Source organism: Coenobita brevimanus, chromosome 18, assembly GCF_032717465.1.
Source record: "Coenobita brevimanus isolate Jiangsu-jjx chromosome 18, ASM3271746v2, whole genome shotgun sequence".
In the NCBI taxonomy this organism is placed as follows: domain Eukaryota; kingdom Metazoa; phylum Arthropoda; class Malacostraca; order Decapoda; family Coenobitidae; genus Coenobita; species Coenobita brevimanus.
Window position 1 is genome coordinate 20449843 of NC_136971.1, and position 24221 is coordinate 20474063.

The following is a 24221-nucleotide window of genomic DNA, read 5'->3' on the forward strand; positions in this document are numbered from 1 at the left end:
GATTATGTTGTAGGGAAGAGGTCAGATATGTGGAAACTCTCTCCAAGGCAGTCAGGGATACGAGTTGGGTGCTGTGCTAGCTACTCTAGGTCATGAAGGATAGATATGATGCAGGCTTGTTCACTATTTTTTTTTTTTTTTTTTAAATAACAGAACGGAGGAAGGAAAAACAAATGGAGAAAAAAAAATTATCCATACACCAGATTACTGGTGTCCTCTGTTCATAAAATATCTGTAACAGTTAGACTTGAACAGTTGTAGGTTGAAATTTGGAGGAAAACAACTCTGGGGAAGCGAGTTCCAGAGAGATGCAGTTCGGGGAATGAAAGAATTCTGATAGGCAGAAGTTCTGCAATATGGTTGAGTGACATTCCAGTCATGAGCACTACCAGATGCCCGTGTAGCACGAGGGAAGGCATGGAGAGGTGGCACCATGGACGCAACTTCGTCTGAGCATTTGCCAAAAAATATCTGTAAAATAATGCAAGGGAGGCAACATTCCTTCTTACTTGCAGGGGAGGTAGTTTATATGTAATGGCAGGGTTGTTAATGATTCTAACAGCTTTATTCTGAATTTTGTCTAGTTGTCTTAATGCAACCTCTCCACAACCATTCCACAAGGGTGAGCAATATTCAAGCTGAGAGCGCACATGACTCTTATAAATTATAGCTAACTGCTCATCGGCGAAGAAGTTACGTACTCTGTACAATAATCCAAGTTTCTTTGAGGCGGTTTTAGCAAGTGATCTGACATGAGAGGTCCAGCTGAGGGCACTGTTAAGTGAGACACCAAGAATTTCAATACTTTTGGAGATGGGAATATTAGTAGCACTGAAGGTAATGTACGAATCTGGCAATATCTGTCTATTAGTAAACTGTATTTATTTAGTTTTACTAGCATTAAAAGAGACAAGGTTGTTTTGTCCCCATTCACTGATTGTAGATAGATCTTGATTTATGGAGATGGCTGTACTGAGTTGAGAGGTAGAGATATTAGACTTTGTAAATGGATGTCTGAGTGTGAATGTACTATGTAGCGTTGAGTCATCTGCATATGAGTGAATGGGATTGTGAGTGACAGATAAGAGATCATTAATATGAACCAGACATAGGGTTGGCGCCAGAACTGATCCCTGCGGCACGCCGGCGTTAATTGAGTGGAAATTCGAATATACATCATCTACTTTTACTCTTATTTTCCTGTCACTAAGATAAGAAGAAATCAAAGGAACAAAAGACGTTAGTCCATAGCAAGGGAGTTTGGACAGCAGGGAACGGTGCCATACTCTGTCGAAAGCTTTAGAGATATCAAGAGCTACGCATGAGTTTCTCCAAAAAGATCAATTGATTGAGGGATGGTATGAGTTAAGAGATTGAGTATGTCAATGGTGGATCTTTCGTGGCGAAAACCGTATTGTCTATCATTAATTAAGTTGTTGGATTCAAGATGTTTAACAATATGCTTATTAATTAAAGTTTCAAATACCTTACCAAGAGAAGATGTGATAGCTATTGGTCTGTAATTGGACGGGTCAGACGAACTTCCTTTCTTCGGAACTGGGTGGATATTGGCTTCTTTCCATGAATTTGGGAATAAAGAAGTACGTATGCATAGTCTGAATAATTTAGCTAGGACAGAGGCAAGTTCAGGGGAACACTTTTTCAAAACAATTGGCGGAATTCCATCTGGACCTGGAGCTTTGTTGGTAGGTAAATTGTCTAGGATGGATTTTACAAATCTTGTCTGTATTTTAAGTGGGGCAATTTCGGGAGAATCAAGTTCCAGTACTGAGACATTCTGGCTGGTATCATCTATGGTAGAGTTTCTTGCAAAGGTACTAGCAAAGATATCTGCTTTCCCACGTGGGTCATTTGTAATATTGCCATCTGAAGATTTTAGTGGGGGAATGGAAGATGACTTGTTAAAGTTATTATTGAAAGAATTAAGAGTTGGCCAGAATATTCTATTGTCATTAGGGTTGCTAAGTAGTTTTGATGCTTGCTTTTGAAGAAAGTTTGATTTAGATAGATTTAATACAGCTTTTGCATGATTTCTAGCAATTTTAAATTGGGAGAGTGATTCAGGTGTTTTTGATTTTAAGTAAGAGTTATATGCTAATGACTTTTGGGCTGTTGCTCTGGCACAATTGCCATCAAACCATTTTGGAGAGTTTGATCTTTTAGTGAATTGTTGACTTGGTATGAATAAATCCATACCAGCTAGTATTAAGTCACAAATGTGGGACTGGGTAGAATTGGGATCACTAGAGAAGAAAGACTGCCATGGAACATCAGCAAGATAATTTCTAAATCCATCCCAGTCTGCCCTGTCAAAGTGCCATCGGGTCACCCTGACAGGTTCGGAATGGGGAGGTGTAGGAGGGTTAACTAATGAGGCTTTGATGAGATTGTGGTCAGAGGATCCAAGTGGTGACAGTACCTCTATCCTGTATTGATCTGGATTATTTGTCAAGAATAAATCCAAGAGATGGGCATTATGGTCAGGATTATCAGGTATTCTGGTTGGTTGCTTTACCAACTGGGTGAGATTAAACGATTCCGCAAACAGCTCTCATTCTAGACCAGCGTCCTCAGTCCGGGCAGAATGCAATAACCATTCAACATTGTGTATGTTAAAATCACCCAAAATGGTAATTTCATGGCCAAGGGCAAGGTCAAGGTTACTCAGCTGAGTGGATATGGAATCAGTGAATAGGTAGGACAGCCAGAGGCAGTGGTGAACATTGACATCACCTAGAATGGAGATTTCAGAGAAAGAAGAAATTGATAAGCTGTGTTCCATCTTACAAGTAAGATAGTCAAAGAATTTTTATGATCAGCAGAATTAGCGGATAAGTACACAGCACACATATATGTAGTCAGAGAATGACATGATAGCCAAAGCCAGAGAGTAGAGAATTCAGAAGATTCAAGTTCAAGAACACAATAAAATAAACATAATAAAATCAACACTCTAATCTAACGACACATGGCCGTCAAGTGAGCTACTACAGTTTAAGAATCTTAGGTGTTAAAAAACGTGATATAATAGACTCACTCATCTTTCGTGAGGTTGGCCATTTGAGGGCTCTGCTTGACCAGGGTGTCAAAAATCTCCTTCAGAAAGTCGTCCAACTCCTCTCCGCTGTTCGCCACCGCCTTATCCAACTGGCTCTGGGGGAGACAGAGCAGTGGAACTATACTTAAGTGCAGAACATTCGGGAACAAAATTCACCTACTATTCCGGTGAGTCTACCTCACATTAGTGGGTGCCCAACACTTCCCTCCCACTCCCTCCCCTCGAGACAACAGCAACAACAAAAAATAATAATAATAATAATAATCTAGTAGCACGAAAAACACACTAAAAAAAAATTATGTATGAGAGAAAAGACAAATAGAAAAGAAAAATCTTTTTGCAGAAAATTATATCGTCTGTCTATTCTTTGGAGTATTAGTCAGCAGAGAAAAGTTAGAAACTTATCCATCCATCTGTAGCGAACTCCTTTACCTCAGACGATGTGGTCTTATACAAATTGCCTCCATTTCACCCTGTCCTCGGATATCAGGCTACGCTCCTCCAGCTCACACCACCTCATTCGTATGCCACGCCTCCCCATCCTTCACCTCATCTTCTGTTCTCCCTCTCCCCCTCCACCTCGCTCACATACACCTTCTTAATCAGTCTCCCATTCTCCAAGCTCTCCGCATGACCAAATCATCTCAAAGTATTTCTGACACTTTCCAGCACAACCACATGAACTGCAAAACGCTCCGCAACTTCCTCATTTGTCTGTAGATCTCTCCTTTAGCTCCTCTGCTCCTCTCAAATATTTTATATTCACCACACTCACTCTTGAATATTGTTCGTCCAACAGCGTCTAAGCGTCATTTTCGTATGTTTGACTGAGGATCATAATACTGTCGTGCAATGACTTCTCTACTTCCATGATCACTTCCCTACTTTTTATCACCAACTTCCGTATGCAGTACCTACAGCCCTCCTTCAATCCTGTAGCTATCTCACTCTTGGTCGTCACACTACGTGAATATTTGACAGTAGTCACATTGTCCATTTCCTGAATATTTATCCTCACTATGCACTCCGTGACTTCAGTTCTTTCAAAAACCCTAACATTATTCTTTGATACATTCATGTTCAAATATAGGACCAACGTGTGTCCCGGACTGTACTAGAAGTAACAAAAATCCTGTAACATCCTCTGTTTCCTGCATTCCTCTCCTTGCACATTGATTATTTTCACGTTAATCCGCGGTAACCGCAGATCACTGTACTCAGTGTTGTTTGCTTCGGATTCATAGAACTTATCTTCAGTAATGCATGGAAAGAGAAGCAGGACAGACGACAGGACTATAGTTGCCGGCAGTACTGTACAATAAGCAAAAGTATAAGTTATCGCCACCTTTGCAATTGTTTACAGTCTAGAAAACATGATGGTATGCTGTGAAATAATGTATCGTTCATACTGTCTCCAATAATGTTGATTGTTTTTCATTATATTCCTATTGAAGGAACATAATCTGAGTTCAGCCTGATTTTTTGTTTTAATTTTGAATTATCACAGCACAACCAAATACATAGGAAAATATCACTTTGGTGCAAATTAGTCTGACGTAGGGACTTTTATGCCTCTGTTGATGATTGTAACTTCACCCAGTAACCTTTTTGTTGCACACTGCTTTACAATACTCACAGATATTTTATCATTTTTAATCCATTCCAGGGATAACGTACTGTCGGTTTACTACCACTACCATATTATTGAACCTGGGAAAGATGAAGGTGTCCCTGAAGACTGTACTGTATTTATCTCCTCCAATTCGAAAAATCTCTCCAAGGCTGAATAAAACCACCTGGATGCAACACAAACAACATGAAAATGCTACATCTGACAGCAGGGGTTAACATCATTTACTGTATAATGCAGAATAAAACACAGTACTATAACAAAGTAATACAAAACCAGTGAACAGAAGACTATATATCTAAACAGGGGTCAAGTACATCTTTGCCTGTTACGTATTCATTTGGCAAACTTCAGTACAAACAATAATGAAACCCAACGGTACCCCAGTGACACCTGTGCACATTCCGGTAACCTAATATACTGTAACTATCCCTGGCACTGGCATAATAGTCTAATAAGATATACTTAGGACTTAACGGAAGATACTGAGATTCACTATAATCCATTTAGCCAAGGTGACTCTTCTGTATCTAGATGCAATCGTCTGTCAGTGATCATAATAAAATACTAAGTTACACATGGATGTGAATCAGATAAATGTAACAAGAGAGACTCAGATCCTACTTTCATCTCCTGACTGACGAAGGCGTCAGTGATGTCGCCGAAAAGCAGGAACATGCAAGGCGTCCCCATACCTGCCACCACGGCCGCCACTACACCCACCACCATCACCACTCTCTCACAGTTACTTGAATAGCGAAACTAGAGAAAGAGAGAGAGAGAGAGAGTCAGTTTTTGCTACTGATTCTGATTTCTTTATTTGTGCACCTAGTAATGGGATAAAAACTGCACTATATGTTTTCATATGGTCGAAATAATCTCTTATTTGATTGTATGATGCTATAGTTATGTAACTGTTTCTTGGTGAATTCCAGCAACAGTACTCTATTTGCCCTCTTCTTAGAGTCATTTCATTGTAGTAAGAGTTTAGTTTCGATCTTATGATACTTACACGATACTCCAAAGGGAAGTTTCAATATTCTGTCCCTTAATTTTCGCAAACAGCTGGAATTCGTATGGTTTCTTACCACATCCAATCTGCAATACTTGACATTTGTTTTTATCTGAATAACTACTAAGTAATTTCAAAGAGATATTACTGTAATTTTATCATTCAACAAGTGATAGACTAGACATCAGATTCAGCCTCATCAGAACATTCTTATGTAAGATGATAGGAACAGGCCTCCGAAATTGGCTGAAACCTAACATGGTGATTCCTCATTAACTACTACATTGTGCAGCTAAATTCTAACCACTGTTTTAAATTCCTGTGACCCTAATTTCATATATATATATATATATATATCCATCATCCAGTCCTACGTTGCCCCATGAGGTGCGTAGGAGCCCGGGGCTAGGCAGTTGGTCCCGACATTTAAGATGAGAGTGACGGCCTCACTCATCCCTGAATGGCATTACGTGAGCAATAAACCCCAAACACCCTTTGGATGTAAACCTTTATTGGCTCAGTCCAATTGGAGCGCAATAATTACTCACTACACCACCAGGCGCCAAAATTTGCTTATATATTTGGTTACCACCCAGCATAGTTTCCTGGTGTACAGGAAACCATTTGCCTTGTCACTCAGTATAGAGTCACCCACAGCCAGAAGGAAGAGGAAAGAAGGAAGGAAAGAAAGACAGAAACAGGAGTGTAAAGTCACCCGTTGGCGGAAGGACGAGGACAGACTGAAGGAAAGAGCGACAGAAGAGGATGGAAGGAAAGAAGGATGGAAGAGAGATAAGAGCAAACACCCGAGAGCAGAACTACATCGAGTGAGTTGATGGTTAGCACCCCCACCTACCACTATATATATATATATATATATATATATATATATATATATATATATATATATATATATATATATATATACTAGTGCCTCCCAGCAAACTTTCCGGGCCTAAAAACTTTTTCATCACAGAATGTTTGCAGAGACCTTTATCTTTGTTTCCATAATGTTATTGAGCCCACAATGACCAATTATTAACAAAAAGTCGGAAAAATTATTTTCCGCACTTTTTCGCTAGTAGCAGTCTCCAACGATTTCGCGCTGTCGGGTCGCGCGTGATCGCCAAAAATATTGTATATTTTTCTGATACTCCCTGGAATTAACCCGACCTAATACAAAAGAAAAAAAAAATAGGTCAATATGGATTTTACGTATCTAATCTGTAACTAAAGTGGAGCAAGTTCGGGAGAGTCAAGTTTTAGTACCGGGACGTTCTGACTGACTTCCTTGAATGTAGAATATGTGGCAAACGTATTAGCAGGGATGTTCGTTTTTCTGCGTGGTCGTTTATAATGTTTCCATCTAAAGATGCTGGTGGGAGGATGGGTGATGACTTGTTAAAGTTGTTATTGAAAGATTTGAGAGTTAACGAGAATATTCAACTGTCATTTTGATTATTTAATAGTTTGGATGCTTAGTTGTGAAGAAAGTTTGATTTAGCCAGATTAATACTGCGTTTGCATGATTTGTAGCAATTTTAAATTGATTGAGGGATTCAAATGACTTTGATTTTAAGTAAAAGTTATATGCTAAGGACTTTTGGGTCGTTATTCTGGCACAATTGCCGTCAGATCATCTGGAGGAGTCCGGGCTTTTTTGAACTGTTGACTGGGTATGATCAATTCCATACCAGCTTGAATAAAGTCATTAATGTGGGACTGGATAGAACTGATGTCAGTGGAGAAGAAAGATTATCATGGAATATCAGCAAGATCCATCCCAGTCTGCCCTATCAAAGTGCCATCTGGTCACCCTGACTGGTTCAGAACCGGAAGGTTTTGGGCAACTGACTAATGAGGCTGTGATGAATTGTGGGCGGATGATCCAATTGGTGACATTAACTCTATCCTTTATTGATCTGGGTTGTTAGTCAGGAATAGGTCCAAGAGATAGGTGCTATGTTCAGTATTTTTATCTGCTATTCTGGGTTGTTGTTTTACCATCTGCGTGAGATTAAACGACACTGCAAACAGCTAACATTATAGATCAGTTTTGTCAATCCCGGCAGAATGCATTAACCATTCAACATTATGGAGGTTAAAATCACCCAAAATGTTAATTTCCGTGGTAAGGGTGAGGTTAAGTTTGATTAATTGTGTGAATATAAAGTCAAATACGCTGTGTTCTGACGAAGCAATGGGGGAGTAATAAACTATACAGATCTATTTAGTAATATTTAGGTAATTTAATTTGTATAATGAATAATAATCAAAGTTGCCTGAAGTGACGTTCAAAATAGTGTCAACTGCATAATCAGATTTGATTTAAAAAAAAAAAAAAAAAGTACCACCCTTGTTACGGAAGTTGTGAGATGGTAACCAGGAAAACCAAATGGGGATGTCAGCATAGGGAGAGATTTAGGTCTTTGTGAGGAACAGGGCTGGAGGGGATACAGATTGGAGGAAAAAGTGAACAGAATTATGACTGGTAGAAAGACCACGGATGTTATGAATATATATATACGGTATATATACGGTATATATATATATATATATATATATATATATATATATATATATATATATATATATATATATATATGTGTGTGTGTGTGTGTGTGTGTGTGATGTTTCTTTGTAGAGGATGGATTTGTGAATGTAAGTGATGATGTCACCTCTATGACCACCAGTTCTGCTTGTGCGGATGTGTGAGTAGTACATGATGTGTGGAGGCTTCTGCGCACTTGTGAACTTTCATTCTTATCGGCGTGTACTATGTATGTTGTGTTTGTGAAGAAGTCTTTAGTTTGTGGTGTTTTGGAGCAGAGGTCACCGACAATTAGTTGTAATATATTTATGCTACGTTTGCAAGGTCTGTCTGGTGTGGGTCTGTGTTGTAGGTGTATGGTCAGTGCGTAGGGATTGAGTTGGGGGCAGCAGTGATTATCTGAGGAGGGGGGGGGGTGTTGAAGTGGAGGGGGGAGAAATGTGATTCGGGTGAAAGTAGGAGTGTTTATGGATGCGTTGCACCTGTCACTTACCCATGTGCTGTGATGTTGTATAATATTGGTAAGTGTAGTGAATGTAGTGTAGATTCATTCTCTGCAAGAGCTGCACTGAAAAGTTCCAAGTGTTCGTTAAAAGCTTGACGTGTGTAAGGAGCAAACCAGAAAAAGGTATCGTGTTTGGAGCCCGGGATTGCTCTCACTGTATGTGATAAGTGTGAGGAGGAGGGAAATGACTGCCAGAGAGCTTTTTTCCCTCTAAAAAAAAAAAAAATAAATAAAAAAAACACGGCATAGGAAGCAGTTGCCCCCACGGGGAAGACGGCACCCGCCAGGTTGCCTGAGGTCCTCCGCACATGACGCAGGGTAGGCTGGGGAGAAGTGGCTTCAGGACCTGATGGTACAGTTATTCCTTCTCGTCCTGGGTATACAGCGCCAACCTGGGGCTGCCTCTCCTCCAGCTCCAAGCTGCGTCTCGTAGGCTGTTGTAACAGTCCCAGAACTTCTTCCATGTAATGATGAATAGTGTGAACAAGAAGACTGACAAGCCAGCGTGCACCGATGCGGATTACGAAGACTTCTGTCACTCTGAAACTGCACTCTGTAACATGAATGACTCTCTTTTGTCGTCTCATCTACTTCAAGGAGTCTAGAATAACCACTTACAAGAACGTGGATGCAAACCTGATCGAGATACGATTGATGAAATTACTGAGATCACTGCTCGCGGCAACAACATCCAAATACTGCGGTCTCTGGAGGCAATTTTAATCGAAGAACAAATGCCAGCTGTCAACATCCGAGCCAACATGGCAGCAACCAGTTCATGTTATGACGAGTTTTCCATCAACGCAAGAATGAATGGTGGAAATGAAAGCAATGATGACACGCTTCCTGAGACAAATAATGCAACAAACAACTCCATTCCACCACCATGTAGGTCACTGAGGAGTATGCGAGACAACTGGGCCAGGTCAGGTGTAATGTCCATCATGACCTCATTTCACCCAAAAACATTCTACGTGACCACAGTATACTGTATAGCCTATGACTCGTCTCACCTTCAGTTTGACCTCATCAGTCGTGTAAGTAATGTTGTGTTGTAAGTGTTCTGTACATTTTTGTTTAACTTGTGAATAGTGACATCATTTTCTCTTCTCAAGTTTACGCACAAATACAGTTTATTAATTTATAGAGCTGTACGTACTTTAAATTTTCTGTCCCAGATGATTTCGTTATTCTTCTACTCTCATTATTTTACACAGTTGTTCATCTTCTTGTTTCAGTGTTGTCCTGAAGTTGCCTTTCTGAGGCGAAACTTTGACAAAAAGAGAAAACGAATTCGATAATCTTCTGTATGAGCATCAACCCCTATGTTAGAGGATTTGTAAAGAGAACCAACAGCTTAAAATGGAAGAAACAATTGTCACTGTTTTATATATATATATATATATATATATATCAACTGCTCTAATAAATAAAGATTGCTTTAGTAAATACAAGTATTAAACCCTTACAACACAGATTACAATTACGTTACTTACCAGCTGAAAGAAAGGTACTGGGGGTAATTTTTCCTTTTTGTCTCCATCTTCTTCCTTTCCTTCCTTCTTTTCCTCATCCCACCCTGGCTTCATCTCCGGCATCTCTACTTCCTGCTGGTGTCTGTGAGGGAAAAAATGGCTTCAACGGGTGCGAACTAAATGACTGTAACAAGTTTGTCGGCTAACTAACTCACTGACTGCTGGCTGGCTGACTGAATGCTGGCTGGCTGACTGAAGGAGACACTCAAATGGAATGACTGCCCAACTAACGGACTGAGTGACTGACTGGCAGGCTGAACTGCCGGACTAAACTACTTGCTAATTTGTTGACTAATGATCTGACTAGCTGAACTTGCTGAATTATTGACTTTGGCTAAGTAAATATGCTCATATGACTAAGTAACTTCCTGACGGACTGACTGACCCGTTGACTGGCTGGATGTCGACCCTTGTGTGGCCCCTATGACTGGTTTCGTTGTTGGCTGACATGGTTTTCTCCACTTTATTCTGTCCACTGAAAAAGGAGGAGGATAATTGTATTGATAACATATTTATTTTTATTTGGCAATGAAGTATGGCAACTAGAAGCACTCAGAGAATTCATCACCAGGACCGACCACACGATCAGTAGGCACCTGTAGCTTTGAAGTATGGCTGTGAAAAATGTCACACATTAATTAAGTAGAACTGATGAACTGAAGCTCATTCCCCGCCACTGATCATCTGTTTATAGCGTAATTCGTCATCATGCTTTGAAACTGATCGGCATCGTGCTCAGACATGACTGTTGCCCTCTGATCGTGGGACAGGGATTTCAGGCCGAAATTTTTATCTTGCCATGTGCCCTTGACCTCTGACTTGTTGTGAGAACTGAAATATTTCATTCTCATCGGACACTCAACCGTTCACAGCGTGATTAAAGTCTATGGAAAGTTGTTTAATGTATGCCTACACTTTTACTCTGACGCTTGACCTATTGTTTTGAATTTTAATAATCTCATCGAAAGCTAGACCTAAACAGTTTCACCAAGTGTGACTAAAATCAAACCTGTTTGAGTTAAAAGACCGATCCTGTGACCTTTACCGTTAATCAATTGTTCTCGAAACTGGGTCACATCACCCTCTCCTCTCCCTTATATCCTCCGCCAAGTATGGTTAAAATCGAATTAAAATTGTTTGGGTTGACCTATAGCGTGTGACCTTTTTGACCAAGAACTAATCACCTGTTCCTCTTACGGTCGTCAATCATTATGCCAAATTTAACAGAACTACTACCGATAGTATTATATAAAATTTGTCAACAGACACACAGACATACAGAAAGACACAAACCGGACCAGGCATATAATTCCCAGCTCGTTCTCCCATGTTTGCTGTGATAATAATGGTAATAGTTAGAACACCGTAAAATTGTCCAGGAACTATTCTGATAAAGGAAAATTTCCCACGGCCATAGCCTACTAGATGCCGAGCTATGATGGAACCTTGAGGTCAAGGCCACTGATTTGTGCATGCCACCTTAGGTCATTACAGTCATTAAGTCCACCAAGTTTGGTGGCTTAGCTTTAATCCTTCATGGAAAGTTAAGTGACATCCAGAATATGTGGAAAAGTCCTAATTTTCTACCCTAGGTGATTTCAGGTAATAATCAACCAGTTAGAACTATACTTCTTTACGCAGTGCGTTCAGCCTAACGCCATATTGTAGTAAAATTTCAATTTCCTAACTTAAGCGTTCTTGAGATGGCGTGGCTTACTCACTTTTCTGTGTTCTGGATAATATCCGGAGATCCAGTTGACGGAGAGCCACCGTATTTGGTCAAAGGAAGCGGACAGCTTTCAACTAAGCTGACCAGGTATGGAGGCTCTAGGTCAAATAGCCTTTGAGTAATCGCAATTTTAAAATAAGGAATAATAATAATAATAATAACAATAAAACCTCCCACAGCGATGTGGGACGCTTCAGTAACTAGGACACTGTAAAATTGTCCAAAGACAATTATGATAAGAAAATACTTTTCACATCCATTGCCTACCTGAAGCCAGTCTATAAAGGGACTTTGAGATCTAGGTCCCCGATCATGTGCATGTCACCTTAGGTCATCGCAGTCTGTAAGTCCACCAACTTGGTCAACTTAAATTTTTCATGGAGAATTATTTGACACCTGGAATATCCCAATTTTTAACCCAAGGCGATCTCAGAGAAATAATCAACCGATTGGAACAACACTCCTTTCCACAATGTGCCCGCCTTAAGGCTATATTGCAGCAACATTTCAGCTTGTTAACTTAGAGTTTCTGAGACAGTCCCGGATCGTGTTTTTTATTTATTTATTATTATTATTCTTTTTACATTCTAAATTATATCCGGTGATCCGGTTGATGGATTGCCATCATATTTGGCCGGAAGCCGCCGGATGGGCGATTTTCCTGACAAAGTTTAAAGGTTCTAGGTCAAATGCCTCCGACCAATGGCCACTCACTTTTTAAGCGGAAAAAGTAATAAGAATATTGACAAATGCAAGAAGTCCTCCGATCGAAATGGGTGAAGTTTTTAATAATAATAATAATAATAATAATAATAATAATAAAAAATAAAAAATAATAATTTGGTTTAACGCCAGGTATCCCCGAAGGGCTAAGGCGTTGCCCCTGGGTAGAGGATTTTTGGACTGGAGCGTGTAGCATTTTATGACCGGATGCCCTTCCTGATGTCTACCAATGACCCTTGGGTGGATTCGATCCTCCGACCCTTTGGTTAGAGCGGAGCGCTCTAACCCACTGAGCCACGGCTGCTACAATAATAATAATAATAATAATAATAAAAAATAATGATGAACATAATCTACTACTACAGCTACTGCTATAGCTACTACTACTACTACTACTACTACAACTACCATACTACCACTACTACTACTACTGCTACTACTACGACTACTACTACTATCTACAGTACATGTTTATTTTTCCTCCTAGCGGAGAATAGAAAGCAAGAAAAACGAAGAACGCGACTGAGAGAGAACTAATCAATATTATCCCCAATGAAATGTGCCACACACTCATTCCGTCACCATTATAGCCACTGGAATCCTGATCCCATCTCACAAGCATAGCTATTCACACATATGCACTTTGAATTTCCTGCCAGACAGAGTCAATACGGCGACTGCCAAGTTAAGGAAAAGGGATTTCAGACACCTGTCGAGCGCTTCTTCATAAAGGCATAAAAACAGAAGAAAACAAAACAAATAATCCTATCAGCTCAACCCTTTGCCAGTTCCCTGTACCTCAGCCTCCATACCTCGTTCTCTCACACACTCATCTACCATATCTGTCCACCTTCTTCTTGGCTTACATTGCCTTCTTTTAAGGCCCTCTCCCACTTCGGCGTAAATAGGCACGATGAAGCCGCGATGAAAATCGTGGCCGAAGTCGGTGATGTGTCGACGACTCTGACCAAGAATCGTGGTCTCGGCGTAATACCGGCGACACCAGTACGACAAAACGCCAACACCTCGGCGGAGTATACGATATAACCGGCGACTAGTAGCCGATATATCGCCGATATGTCGGTGTAATGCGCAAGCATTATTCTAAATTCAAATTTTAACGGTTTTTTTTACGGCGATTCAACGGCGATAAAGGTATAACGGCGGCGTGCTGTCGACGATATATCGTCGATGTGTCGGCGAATGCATCAGCGCAAGAGGCACGACGTTATTCCTCTGAGTTCGCCTACATGTCGGCGCAGTATCAGCACAACCCGGTACGTATCATACGGTTTACGTAGGCTATCGTATTAACCTCACCGATGCATTGCCGATACATTGCCGACGCTTCGCCGTATGACCATACGACATCTCAACGGTTTTTTTCACTGCCGATGCCTCGCCGATGTCGGCGATCATACGCGGTTTAAATGCCGGGTAATCGCCGACGTCGCCGAGGCGTCGCCTTGTTGTCGACGACTAATCTGCGAAATTTTACAAAATCGTGGAGGGCCACGACGTTTTCATGCAGCATGAAAACGTCGTGGCCCCCCACGACAAATTTCCACCTCGTGCGACATATCGGCGACATGCCACGAATGGACAAGATTTTGATCACGAATACCCACGATTAGGGATTTTTGACACATCGTGACTTTATCTTCCCCACTTTCCCCGAAGTGGGAGAGGGTCTTTACGTCACTCACATACAGCCTTAAACTGCTCTCTGCGCTCTCTCTCTCTCTCTCTCTCTCTCTCTCTCTCTCTCTCTCTCTCTCTCTCAAGTACACACACACACACACACACACACATATTTCTTCATAGATATATATATATATATATATATATATATATATATATATATATATATATATATATATATATATATATATATATATATATATATATATATATATATATATATATATATATATATATATATATATACTGTATATATACTGTATATATATATATATATATATATATATATATATATATATATATTTATTTATTTATTTATTTATTGATATTTATAATCATATTCATATGCATGAAGGACAGTGGTACCAATAGCTAAGTTTTCAGTTGACACAAGTGAAATACCTGAGGTAACACCAGACAATGTAAATATTTCTCTTAAAAATATGAAAAGAGGGAAGTTTCCGGAAGAAGACGGAATAGTATCAGATTTACTGTTGAATGCAGGAGTAGAAGTACAAAACAGGCTTGCTCACTTATTTACTCAATGTATAAAAAGGAAGAAAATTCCGAAAACATGATGTAATGCAATAGTTATTTTACTTTACCTAAAAGGTGGCTCAAAAGGTCTTATACCGGTCGCGTTGACCAGTTTCTCTTGTGCCCCGCCCCCTTGGCCACGCCCACTCACCCGTTGGCCCGAGTAGGAGTTCTGAGCCAGTCTTCGCCGTGCCAATGTTTGGTAAACATGTCAGGCGCTTTCGCTAATCGAAGCAACAAAACTTTTACTTAACCCCTTAACTGCAACGATACCTTTTTCATTTAACTAGGAAATGTTTTGTAGTAAAGGCTGTTGGAAAAAAGTACCAAGGAACGTCATCAGCCTGAAAGGTTTGTAATGTAACGAAAGTTCCCTCTATGAAAATAAAAAGGTACATATTCTACAAAGAACTTAGTGTTTTAACATTTTCCCTTAAATATGGTACCCACAAACACACACACACACACACACACACAATCCTTTTCCCTCTATAATATTTCACTGACTTCACGTGTATAGAATGAGATTTCTCATTTCGAATCGAAGCCAGTGACATTTCGTTTTCCTACTTCTATATTCAAACCTCTGATATTAAGGAAATAAATAGGGAAAATTACAATATGATTATGATACTGTGGTAACTTACCAGCCATGACAAATAGGTGACTTACTATGTTTAACAGTAATAGCGGCACAGCTGCGATGTGTTATTGCCAAGCTCCGAACTTCCTTGGCGGCAAAACTCAGCAGCAGTCGCGGGAGGAGGCAGGTTGGTTCTTTTCAAACTGATTTTGATTCAGCAAATTTTAGTGTTTCCTTTGTCATTCAGAAATGAATTCAAAGTAAAAGTAAATAATACGATAATATTTCGTGATAAGGCTCATTATTCTATCAGTAAGAAGAATAATTATCTCAGCCAATCAGCAACGAGTAGAGCTGGAAGTGGGCGGGGCATCAGAAGGGGGCGGGGCACAAGAGAATCAGGGTAACGCGACCGGTATAGTAACTATCGACCCATTAGCTTATTATCAGTCATTTACAAACTCTTCACTAAAGTCCTTACGAACAGAATAACAACAATTTTGGAGGAAAACCAACCTCGTGAACAAGCAGGATTCCGAAGTGGATATTCAACTACTGATCGTCAACACAATGAATCAGCTAATTAAGAAAACTATAGAATATAATAAACCACAGTGCTTAGGTTTTCATGATTACGAAAAGTCTTTCGACTCAGTGGAGCACATAGCAGTTATAAATTCATTGCGAGAACAAGGAGTGAATGAGAATATTGTAAAACTGCTCGAAAACATATACAGAGGGAACTGCTGCAATTAAATTACATAAGGACTCGGAAGAAATTGAGATTGAAAAGGGCGTGCGTCAGGGAGATGAAATTTCACCAAAATTATTTACAGCATGCCTACAAGGTATTTTCAGAAAGTTAGGCTGAGAAAACTAAGGAGTGAATATGGATGAAAAAAAGCTAAACCGTTTAAGATTTGAAGATGACATTGTCCTAATCTCAGAAAGAACAGAGACATTGCAAGAAATGTTAAATGACTTGAACAGAGAAAGTCTCAAAGTAGGACTAAGGATGAACAGGAGCAAAACTAATGTTTAATCCACAAACACCGAAGAGCGTCATCGGAATAACCGAGGAAATTCTTGAAGAAGTCGAGGAGTAAATTACATGGGACAAATACTAAAATTAACGAAAAATCATGATAGCAAAATAAAAAGACGCATTACAATTGGATGGGTAGCTTTCCGTAAACATAGAGACATTATGAAAAGTAGCTTGCCAGTTTGTATGAAACGAAAAGTATATAACGAATGTATAATTCCAACAATGGCGTATGATTGTGAGACCTGGAAACTGACAAAATCGATGGAAAATAAATTAATCCGTTCTCAGAGAGCGATGGAAAGGTCAGTGTAGGGAATATCTTTAAGAGACAGGAAAAGATCAACTTGGGTGAGAGAGCAGACTAAAGTCAAAGATATTATAGAAGTTATAAAAGAACAGAAATGGAGGTGGGCAAGCCATGTAGGAAGAATAAGGGATAACCGATGGAGTAAGAGGCTGACTGACTGGACACCAAGAGATTGAACGTGTAGCTGAAAAAGGCCAGACAGGAGGTGGAGAGATGAGATTGAGAAATCTGCAGGGAAAACGTGACAAAGATTGGCTCAGTCAAGGAATTCGTTTGAGTAGGCCTATCCACTGCAGGACCGGCCTATCCTGACCGAAGTGGGGACGATACAGCCTATGTATCTACCAAGTGGCTTAGGCTGTCTAGTAGAGACTGTATGTAGAGTGAGAAGTGCTTGTAAGTGTGATTGTCGTGTTGGAGTGGCTTTGAATGTGTGTGTAGTCTGTGAACCAACTGTAATTGGCCCCCGCAAGCCGACTGGGTGCAAGCATACAATACTTTATAGTATGCGACACTGGTTCAACCACAGCACCCCTTATGCCCGCCAAAGCAGTACGTGGCCGGGAGAACGCTCCGAAAGTTTATTACCCTGGCGGGGCGCGAACCCTCGTTCTCCAGTGTTCAAAAACGCACACTTTACCACTGAGGATATATATATATATATATATATATATATGGATAGATAGATATAGCTATAGATAGATAGAGAGATAGAGATAGACAGACAGACGGACAGATAGACAGATATATATATATATATATATATATATATATATATATATATATATATATATATATATATATATATATATATATATATTGTTTTTTTTTCTTTCTATATGTCTCTGGTATTTAAGAACTCTCTCAAAGTCTTGTCCACGGATTTTCTACTCCACATCTTCCATGAATCACATTCACTTTCCACATTCCACACACGTTTCACTGCTCTACTTCCTCATCTTTCGTTTTCGTATCACACCAAAGTTTCACTCTCTCGTGATAACGGAGACAGTAATACTCCTTCATTCAATCGTTTTGCAACCGCTACACTTACTGTTGACCTCTGTTTTCTTTCAGGGCCTTCATAGCACCAGTCATTTTCATTTCCTGTGTCAGTCTGTTTTCCATTTCCTATGCACATAAACCTGTGTCACTGTACGCAGGTACTTAAACTCTCACACTCTTTCAAGCCTTTATCCATTCACGGGCATATCATACCGACCATACTTTCTCTCTTAACAGTCATTGCTTAATTCTTATCTACAGGTACTTTCAAAGTACGACCTTTGCAGACATAAAAGAAAAAACTCACAATTCCCTTCTGAGTATCATGCCATACACTCTTCCAGATGCATTTAAATACCTTACTGTCCTTCTCACAAGCTTCCTTGACTGTCTGTCTCATTTATAATATTTGATCTAGATATCCCCTGCCACTCCGAAAGCCATTTGGATGGTCACTCACCAAGTTTTCTCATAAATATTCTACCCTTTCTCTGATAATTCCTACCTTTACCTTTTCTACAATACTCGACATGATTAGAGCACGATAATTTTTTAATTCACTTTGGTTATTTTTTTCACAAGGACTCAAATACAGTCTTTTTTCATTGATTTGGTACTGTTCCACTCATTCAGACTTTCTTGCATATTTCCAGCAAACACTTCATTCCAGACTGTCCACTACAGTCAAATCATGTCTGCATGACCTCATTAAGACTTTATGTTCTCTCATTTTCACCAGTTTCACAATATTCTTCTTTTCTGCCAGTATCACATTTTGTGTCACCACAACAAACCCAATCATATTTATCACTGCACTGTTGTCATCATTTCCATTCATTTTCAATGTGTTCTTTCCAGCTGTTTCTTATTTCACATCCATTCTTTACAATTTTTCCACTTTCACAGCTTTACATTTCTTAAAAGTGATCTATGCATTTTTGGACCTACAACATATATATTTTTTTTTTTACAAGTGATCATTCATAGGAGTGGCCTAGTCTGTGGGTTACTTCCTAAGATTTAGGGGCGCAGAGTGTTTTACTCTCGTATATTTTAGCGATGTCCTAAATTACGGCCCTATTGGTCCTACATTTATCTAATACTCTTCTACTTTCTCTCCCAAGATCATCTTTTACCCCTCTCTTTTTTTACCATTACTAGTCTCGCCATAATGTTAATTACGCTCAGTATCTTCCTTTCTTCTTCACTTGAACCCCTTACCTGCATCCGATCTATCTACTTCTTTCTCTTTTCTCCCACTGCCCTTTCAACCTCTGGATCCCACCAAGCTGCACTTTTCATAGTGGTTGCTACCCTGGCGACACCACAAGCAGCTTTAGCATTCCTAACCAAGCACTTCCTCAACGCATTCCACAGCTTTTCTAGATCCAGTTCATTGACAAACTTCCTCACTATCTTTACTTAGTATTCATCTACAACTGCTTTTTATCTCATTTCTTCCATTTTGAGTCTTTCAGTCTCACCATTTCTCTCTTTATTTACTTCACACCTCTCCTTTACTTTGCATAGTAAATTCTTATGATGAGATAAGCCTCCACATCGTCCTCTCATCGTTTTCGTATTAAAAAGACTCAAAATATCATATTGCAAACATAATTAGAAAGGCTTATTTCAACAATTTCTCTAATCTCTATGGACCATGTACAGTAAATTTGTGTATATCATTGTGGTAAAAATATAAATGACTAATGCACATCTTCCTTTCCTGACACGTGTTCTTAAGTTGTCGTCCATTGTCACCCTCCATGAGTACTCCATAACGACCCATTACATCATTCCCAAGCCTGGTGTTAACTATCCTATTCATGTCACCTAACACAAACACTCAGTAACTCTTGAGCATTACCTTATCATTCCATCTGGCTCGTCCTGTTATTATGGGGGTCATACACAACAATCACTGCCACTTTCACAATCTCACTTGGAACTTTCGATACGATACATAAACCCTGACCTGACACATTATACTCGTAATCCATCGTTCCTTTCTACCAGTCATCATTTATCTGTAAAGCATCTTCAACCTTACATCGTGTACGTGTATTCTCACCAGGCATTACACACCTCACGCTCTGTTTATTATCCACACCTGTGAAGTCTCTCACCCAGTCATTTACAGTTCTACTGGGAGCGTCGAGGCACTGCACTACGATTTTTAGTCCAGATACTTAAAATGACTGGGACTGATTGTTCTCTCCTGAAACAATATATGAACAAAAAACACCAACCGAATCTTGGATTGAGTCCTTTATGAAACACATCCAGCTGGAGCACCTTAACCCACTAGACCATCACGCGTCCACCTACTAAAAACGTGCAATAATAATGATAATGTTATGCTGGTTGGATTAGCTTTGTCGTTTATATCTGGAGATGTGAGGAACATATTAGAAATTAAGTGTTATGCCTTAGGATTGGGCTAATGTTTTATATCTGGAGATGAGGAAGATTTTGGAAACATCGACATGTCTGTTTGATTTTCTTTCTCTTACCTCAGGAAGTAGTTCTTGGCCTTATCGATACTGTGTATTGTTGAATTAAGTGCATTAATGTAGGCTACTGCGTGGGAAAGTGCGAGTTCTCTCCTAGGCTCTAAAAGATCCTGTGGTGTTCTGAAGGTGGGGGGGGGGGGATTTAAATGGACCGTCCAGCCAGGGACTCTGTAGTGGACAGAGTGAGTTTTGTGTGCAGCAGCGAGCCAGTGAGCCAGTGGAATTTAGTGTGCGTGAGCCAGTCAGACAATGAGAGTCAGGGAGTCAGTATGGGGCAGTCAAAGAACAGTCAGTGAGTCAGTGAGTTAGTGGCGAATGGACAGTGACAGTTTGTAAACCAGATAGTGAGAGTTAGTCAATGACAGAGTAGTCAGTCATAGTCAATGAGTGAGTCGGTCAGTCAGTGAATGGACAGTGAGAGAGAGAGAGAGAGAGAGAGAGAGAGAGAGAGAGAGAGAGAGACAGACAGACAGACAGACAGACAGACAGACAGACAGAGACAGAGACAGAGAGGGAGAGGGAGAGAGAGAGAGACAGAGACAGAGACAGACGGACAGACAGACAGACAGACAGGGGGGGGGAACCACAGTATTTTGCGTGTGTGTGGTCAGCCAAAAAAGTCGTGTCTTCATTCCGAAACCCGTAAATATTCGAACGGATAAGTGGATGCAGCAGGTATAGCTTCACAAGTCTGGCAACTGTGTCAGAGCAGACGGTGGTGGGGGCAGGGCCGCATTAAGCTTAATAGGGGCATGAGGCACAGATCAGCTTGGGGGCCCCCACCCCTAAATGTGTATGTACAGTAAGTAATAGGAACAAAAAATAAATAAATTGCTTGTTATTATTGTTTATTCAGAAATAAAATTCCACAACTTTTGGTAACTTAAACATTTTTTTCTTTCTTCCTAGAAAATTCTTCAATGATATCATCAAAATTCAACCAATACTAAATGTATACATGTATGTAAATAACAAGAACAAAAAGTAAATTGCTTGTTACTATTGTTTATTCAAAAAATCAAAGTCCACAACTATTGGTAACTTAAACAAACGCTTTTCTAGCTTTCTTTCTAGAAAATTCTTCAGTGATATCAAAATTTGATGGCATCAATAGCTAACTATTTTCATTCTTAGAATCTGGGGGCCTCTTAGAGTCCGCGGGCCAGAGGCCAGTGCCCCAAGTGCCTCATGGTTAATCCAGCCCTCTCCGCCGGGTATCAACTAGCCACATAACATGGGAATAAAGGAAAGACAGCTGTGTTTGTACTGTATGTTTACCTTCTGAACACGACAGGATATATTACATACCATGTGTGGTGTGGCACAGAGACATGCGGTGCCTTCACAGTAATAACGAGAAAAACATTTATTTCCACAAATGGTTAATGTTTTGGTAAAGGGGTGAGGGAATCTGGCCACGGGCGTTACGCCGGTGATGACACCAAGATATACACCCACCAGCATACGGTCATAGCTTCACAGTCATTCAGTTATCTATACTGGGCGACAGGAAACAGAGGAGAGATTCATGTTATCACTGATAAAAGCTGTTTTATATTATCACAATCATGATATTTCATTAAATTCCAAACATTAGTTACGAAACGAATTCCACCGTTTTTCCATCCTATGAAGTAGGCTATTCCATATATCAAAGATGAATTAGACATGACAACTCATGTACATGTAACTGCAGTATATTTTGATCACATGAAAACTCATGATGATGCATATGTAGACATTTAGCGACATGATAGTGATAAAAATTGACCATAACCCTATTACCCAGTATGTTATTCCCAACAGTTTCCACCCTACGGTAATGCATGGTATATAAAACATGACAGCACACACATCCTCCACTACCCCACCTCCACCCTCAACCCTTTCACCCCCACCACCGTCTGCTCTGACACAGATGCCAGACTTGTGAAGCTATCCCTGCTGCTTCCACTTATCTGTGCGATAGTGACGGGGTTCGGAACGAAGGCACGACTTTTGGCTGACTATACCTCAGCTGTGCTTGGGAGGAATAAAAACCCTGAGACGTTCTGCGGCCTTTCATTAACATCCTGGCCTGTCTACGCGTCGTTCTCGTTGTTATCAACGAAACCCTAAGGCATAAAAATAATGATATTTGTAATTAAAGTTATAATAATAATAATAATAATAATAATATTATTATTATTATTATTATTATTATTATTATTATTATTACCATCATCATAAGTAGAAAAAGAACTAGTAGTAGTAGTAGTAGTGGTGGTAGTAGTAGTAGTGGTGGTAGTAGTAGTAGTAGTAGTAGTAGTAGTTAGTAGAAGACGAAAACGAAGTATGAACAGTCCATTATAATCCGCTGCAACCAGGACCTTCCCTCGATGGTTAAGTCAGTTTGGGAAGAGGTTTTTCGGGAAAAGGTAGGCTGCATATAAGATTGTGTTATATGTTTGTGTGTGTGAGGAGTCTGTACTTTATTCCCCCAGAATGAAATTCGTCCGTTAATTTAAATCCAGGTGTTGAATACTGACAATCCCACGAATACAGAAATAGATATTTAAAAATTTACATTACCTTAGAAAGACATATCATTTGAGCAGTCGGAAGCAGGGATCATCTAGGGCGTGGACTAAGTTTCTGCCTGAAGAGTGTGATTCATCAGCACAAGCTGCTCTTGCGTCATTATCAGCTCAAGTATCATCAAAGGTTTTCACTTGATTTCGTAAATTATTACCAATTATCTTTCGTTTCTCTGTTACAGTATTTCATGTTTATTCTTATACATATTTTCAGTCATTAGTTTTTACTTTTCCACAAAAAAGTATTCTTCAGCAAATGTTGGCTCATACACTGATTCGTAAACTACATGCAACTTCCAAAGTTGTTGCTCTGGCAGTTTTCAGAGCTTCGTGGAAACAGTGCTTTAGCTGTTTAAATCTAAAACACGGTTAAATGAGGCGTTTGTGCAATGCGGTGGTTTATGAAAGTCTGACAGACTTGACCTTCACTTTCATCGAGACTTTTTGTAAATACCAATCTTGCAATAAAAGAAACTGATGACACACACACATACTCCATGATTATTATCGTATTGGCAAAGGTACTGCACGTAATGGCTCACACACACAAAAATAAAGAATGCAGACTGCCATCATGTAAACTGTGCATGTTCATTTTCTATAAATAATTTCGATTAATTCCTATATGAATATGCAAGACAAACAGAATAACGAAATAACACAGTTGTAAGAGAACACCAGCAGTTACTGTAAGCGCTTTTATTATGATGGTGCCTTTATTGATTACTCAAACTGCAGGAACCACACGAAGCAGCAAAGATAAAAGATAATAGTGATACTGTTAGCTGAAGACCACAGATCCCTACGAAAAGAGTGCCCCTTTGCCCACTTCCTTTCACATGTCTCCACCACCATCTCCACTTGAGTGTGTGTATGAGGGAAATCAATGGCTGGAGTGAGGGAGGGAGGGCGAGAGGATGACCTTACGCACAGCTAAACTTAGACATTTTCCTAGTATTGATTTCGGGGAGCTACCCTCTGGTGCAGACAACTGAGGGGTGGGAGGGAGAGGAAGAGAGAGAAATTAAACAATGAATAAGGGGGGGGAGAGAGAGAGAGAGAGAGAGAGACAGACAGACAGACAGACAGACAAACAGACAGAGGGACAGAGAATGTTAGCAATAAAGTAAATCTCAAATCATTTTAGATTTGCATGCAGAACCCTGCAACACTTCAGGTTATACAAA

At 39.8% G+C, this 24221-nt stretch overlaps 1 protein-coding gene across 1 annotated transcript in view; it reads right to left on the minus strand.

Moving 5' to 3' along the window:
• LOC145391509 (ATP-dependent translocase ABCB1-like) overlaps positions 1 to 24221 on the minus strand; it is a 298980-nt gene that overhangs the window by 218274 nt on the left and 56485 nt on the right. Inside the window, exons 2-5 of the mRNA XM_080266138.1 lie at positions 10698 to 10787; positions 10274 to 10394; positions 5334 to 5471; positions 3059 to 3174 (exon numbers count right to left, since the gene is read on the minus strand). Coding sequence (XP_080122264.1) covers positions 3059 to 3174; positions 5334 to 5471; positions 10274 to 10394; positions 10698 to 10762 — 440 coding nt within the window. The 5' untranslated portion in view covers positions 10763 to 10787. The remainder of the gene's footprint in view (positions 1 to 3058; positions 3175 to 5333; positions 5472 to 10273; positions 10395 to 10697; positions 10788 to 24221) is intronic.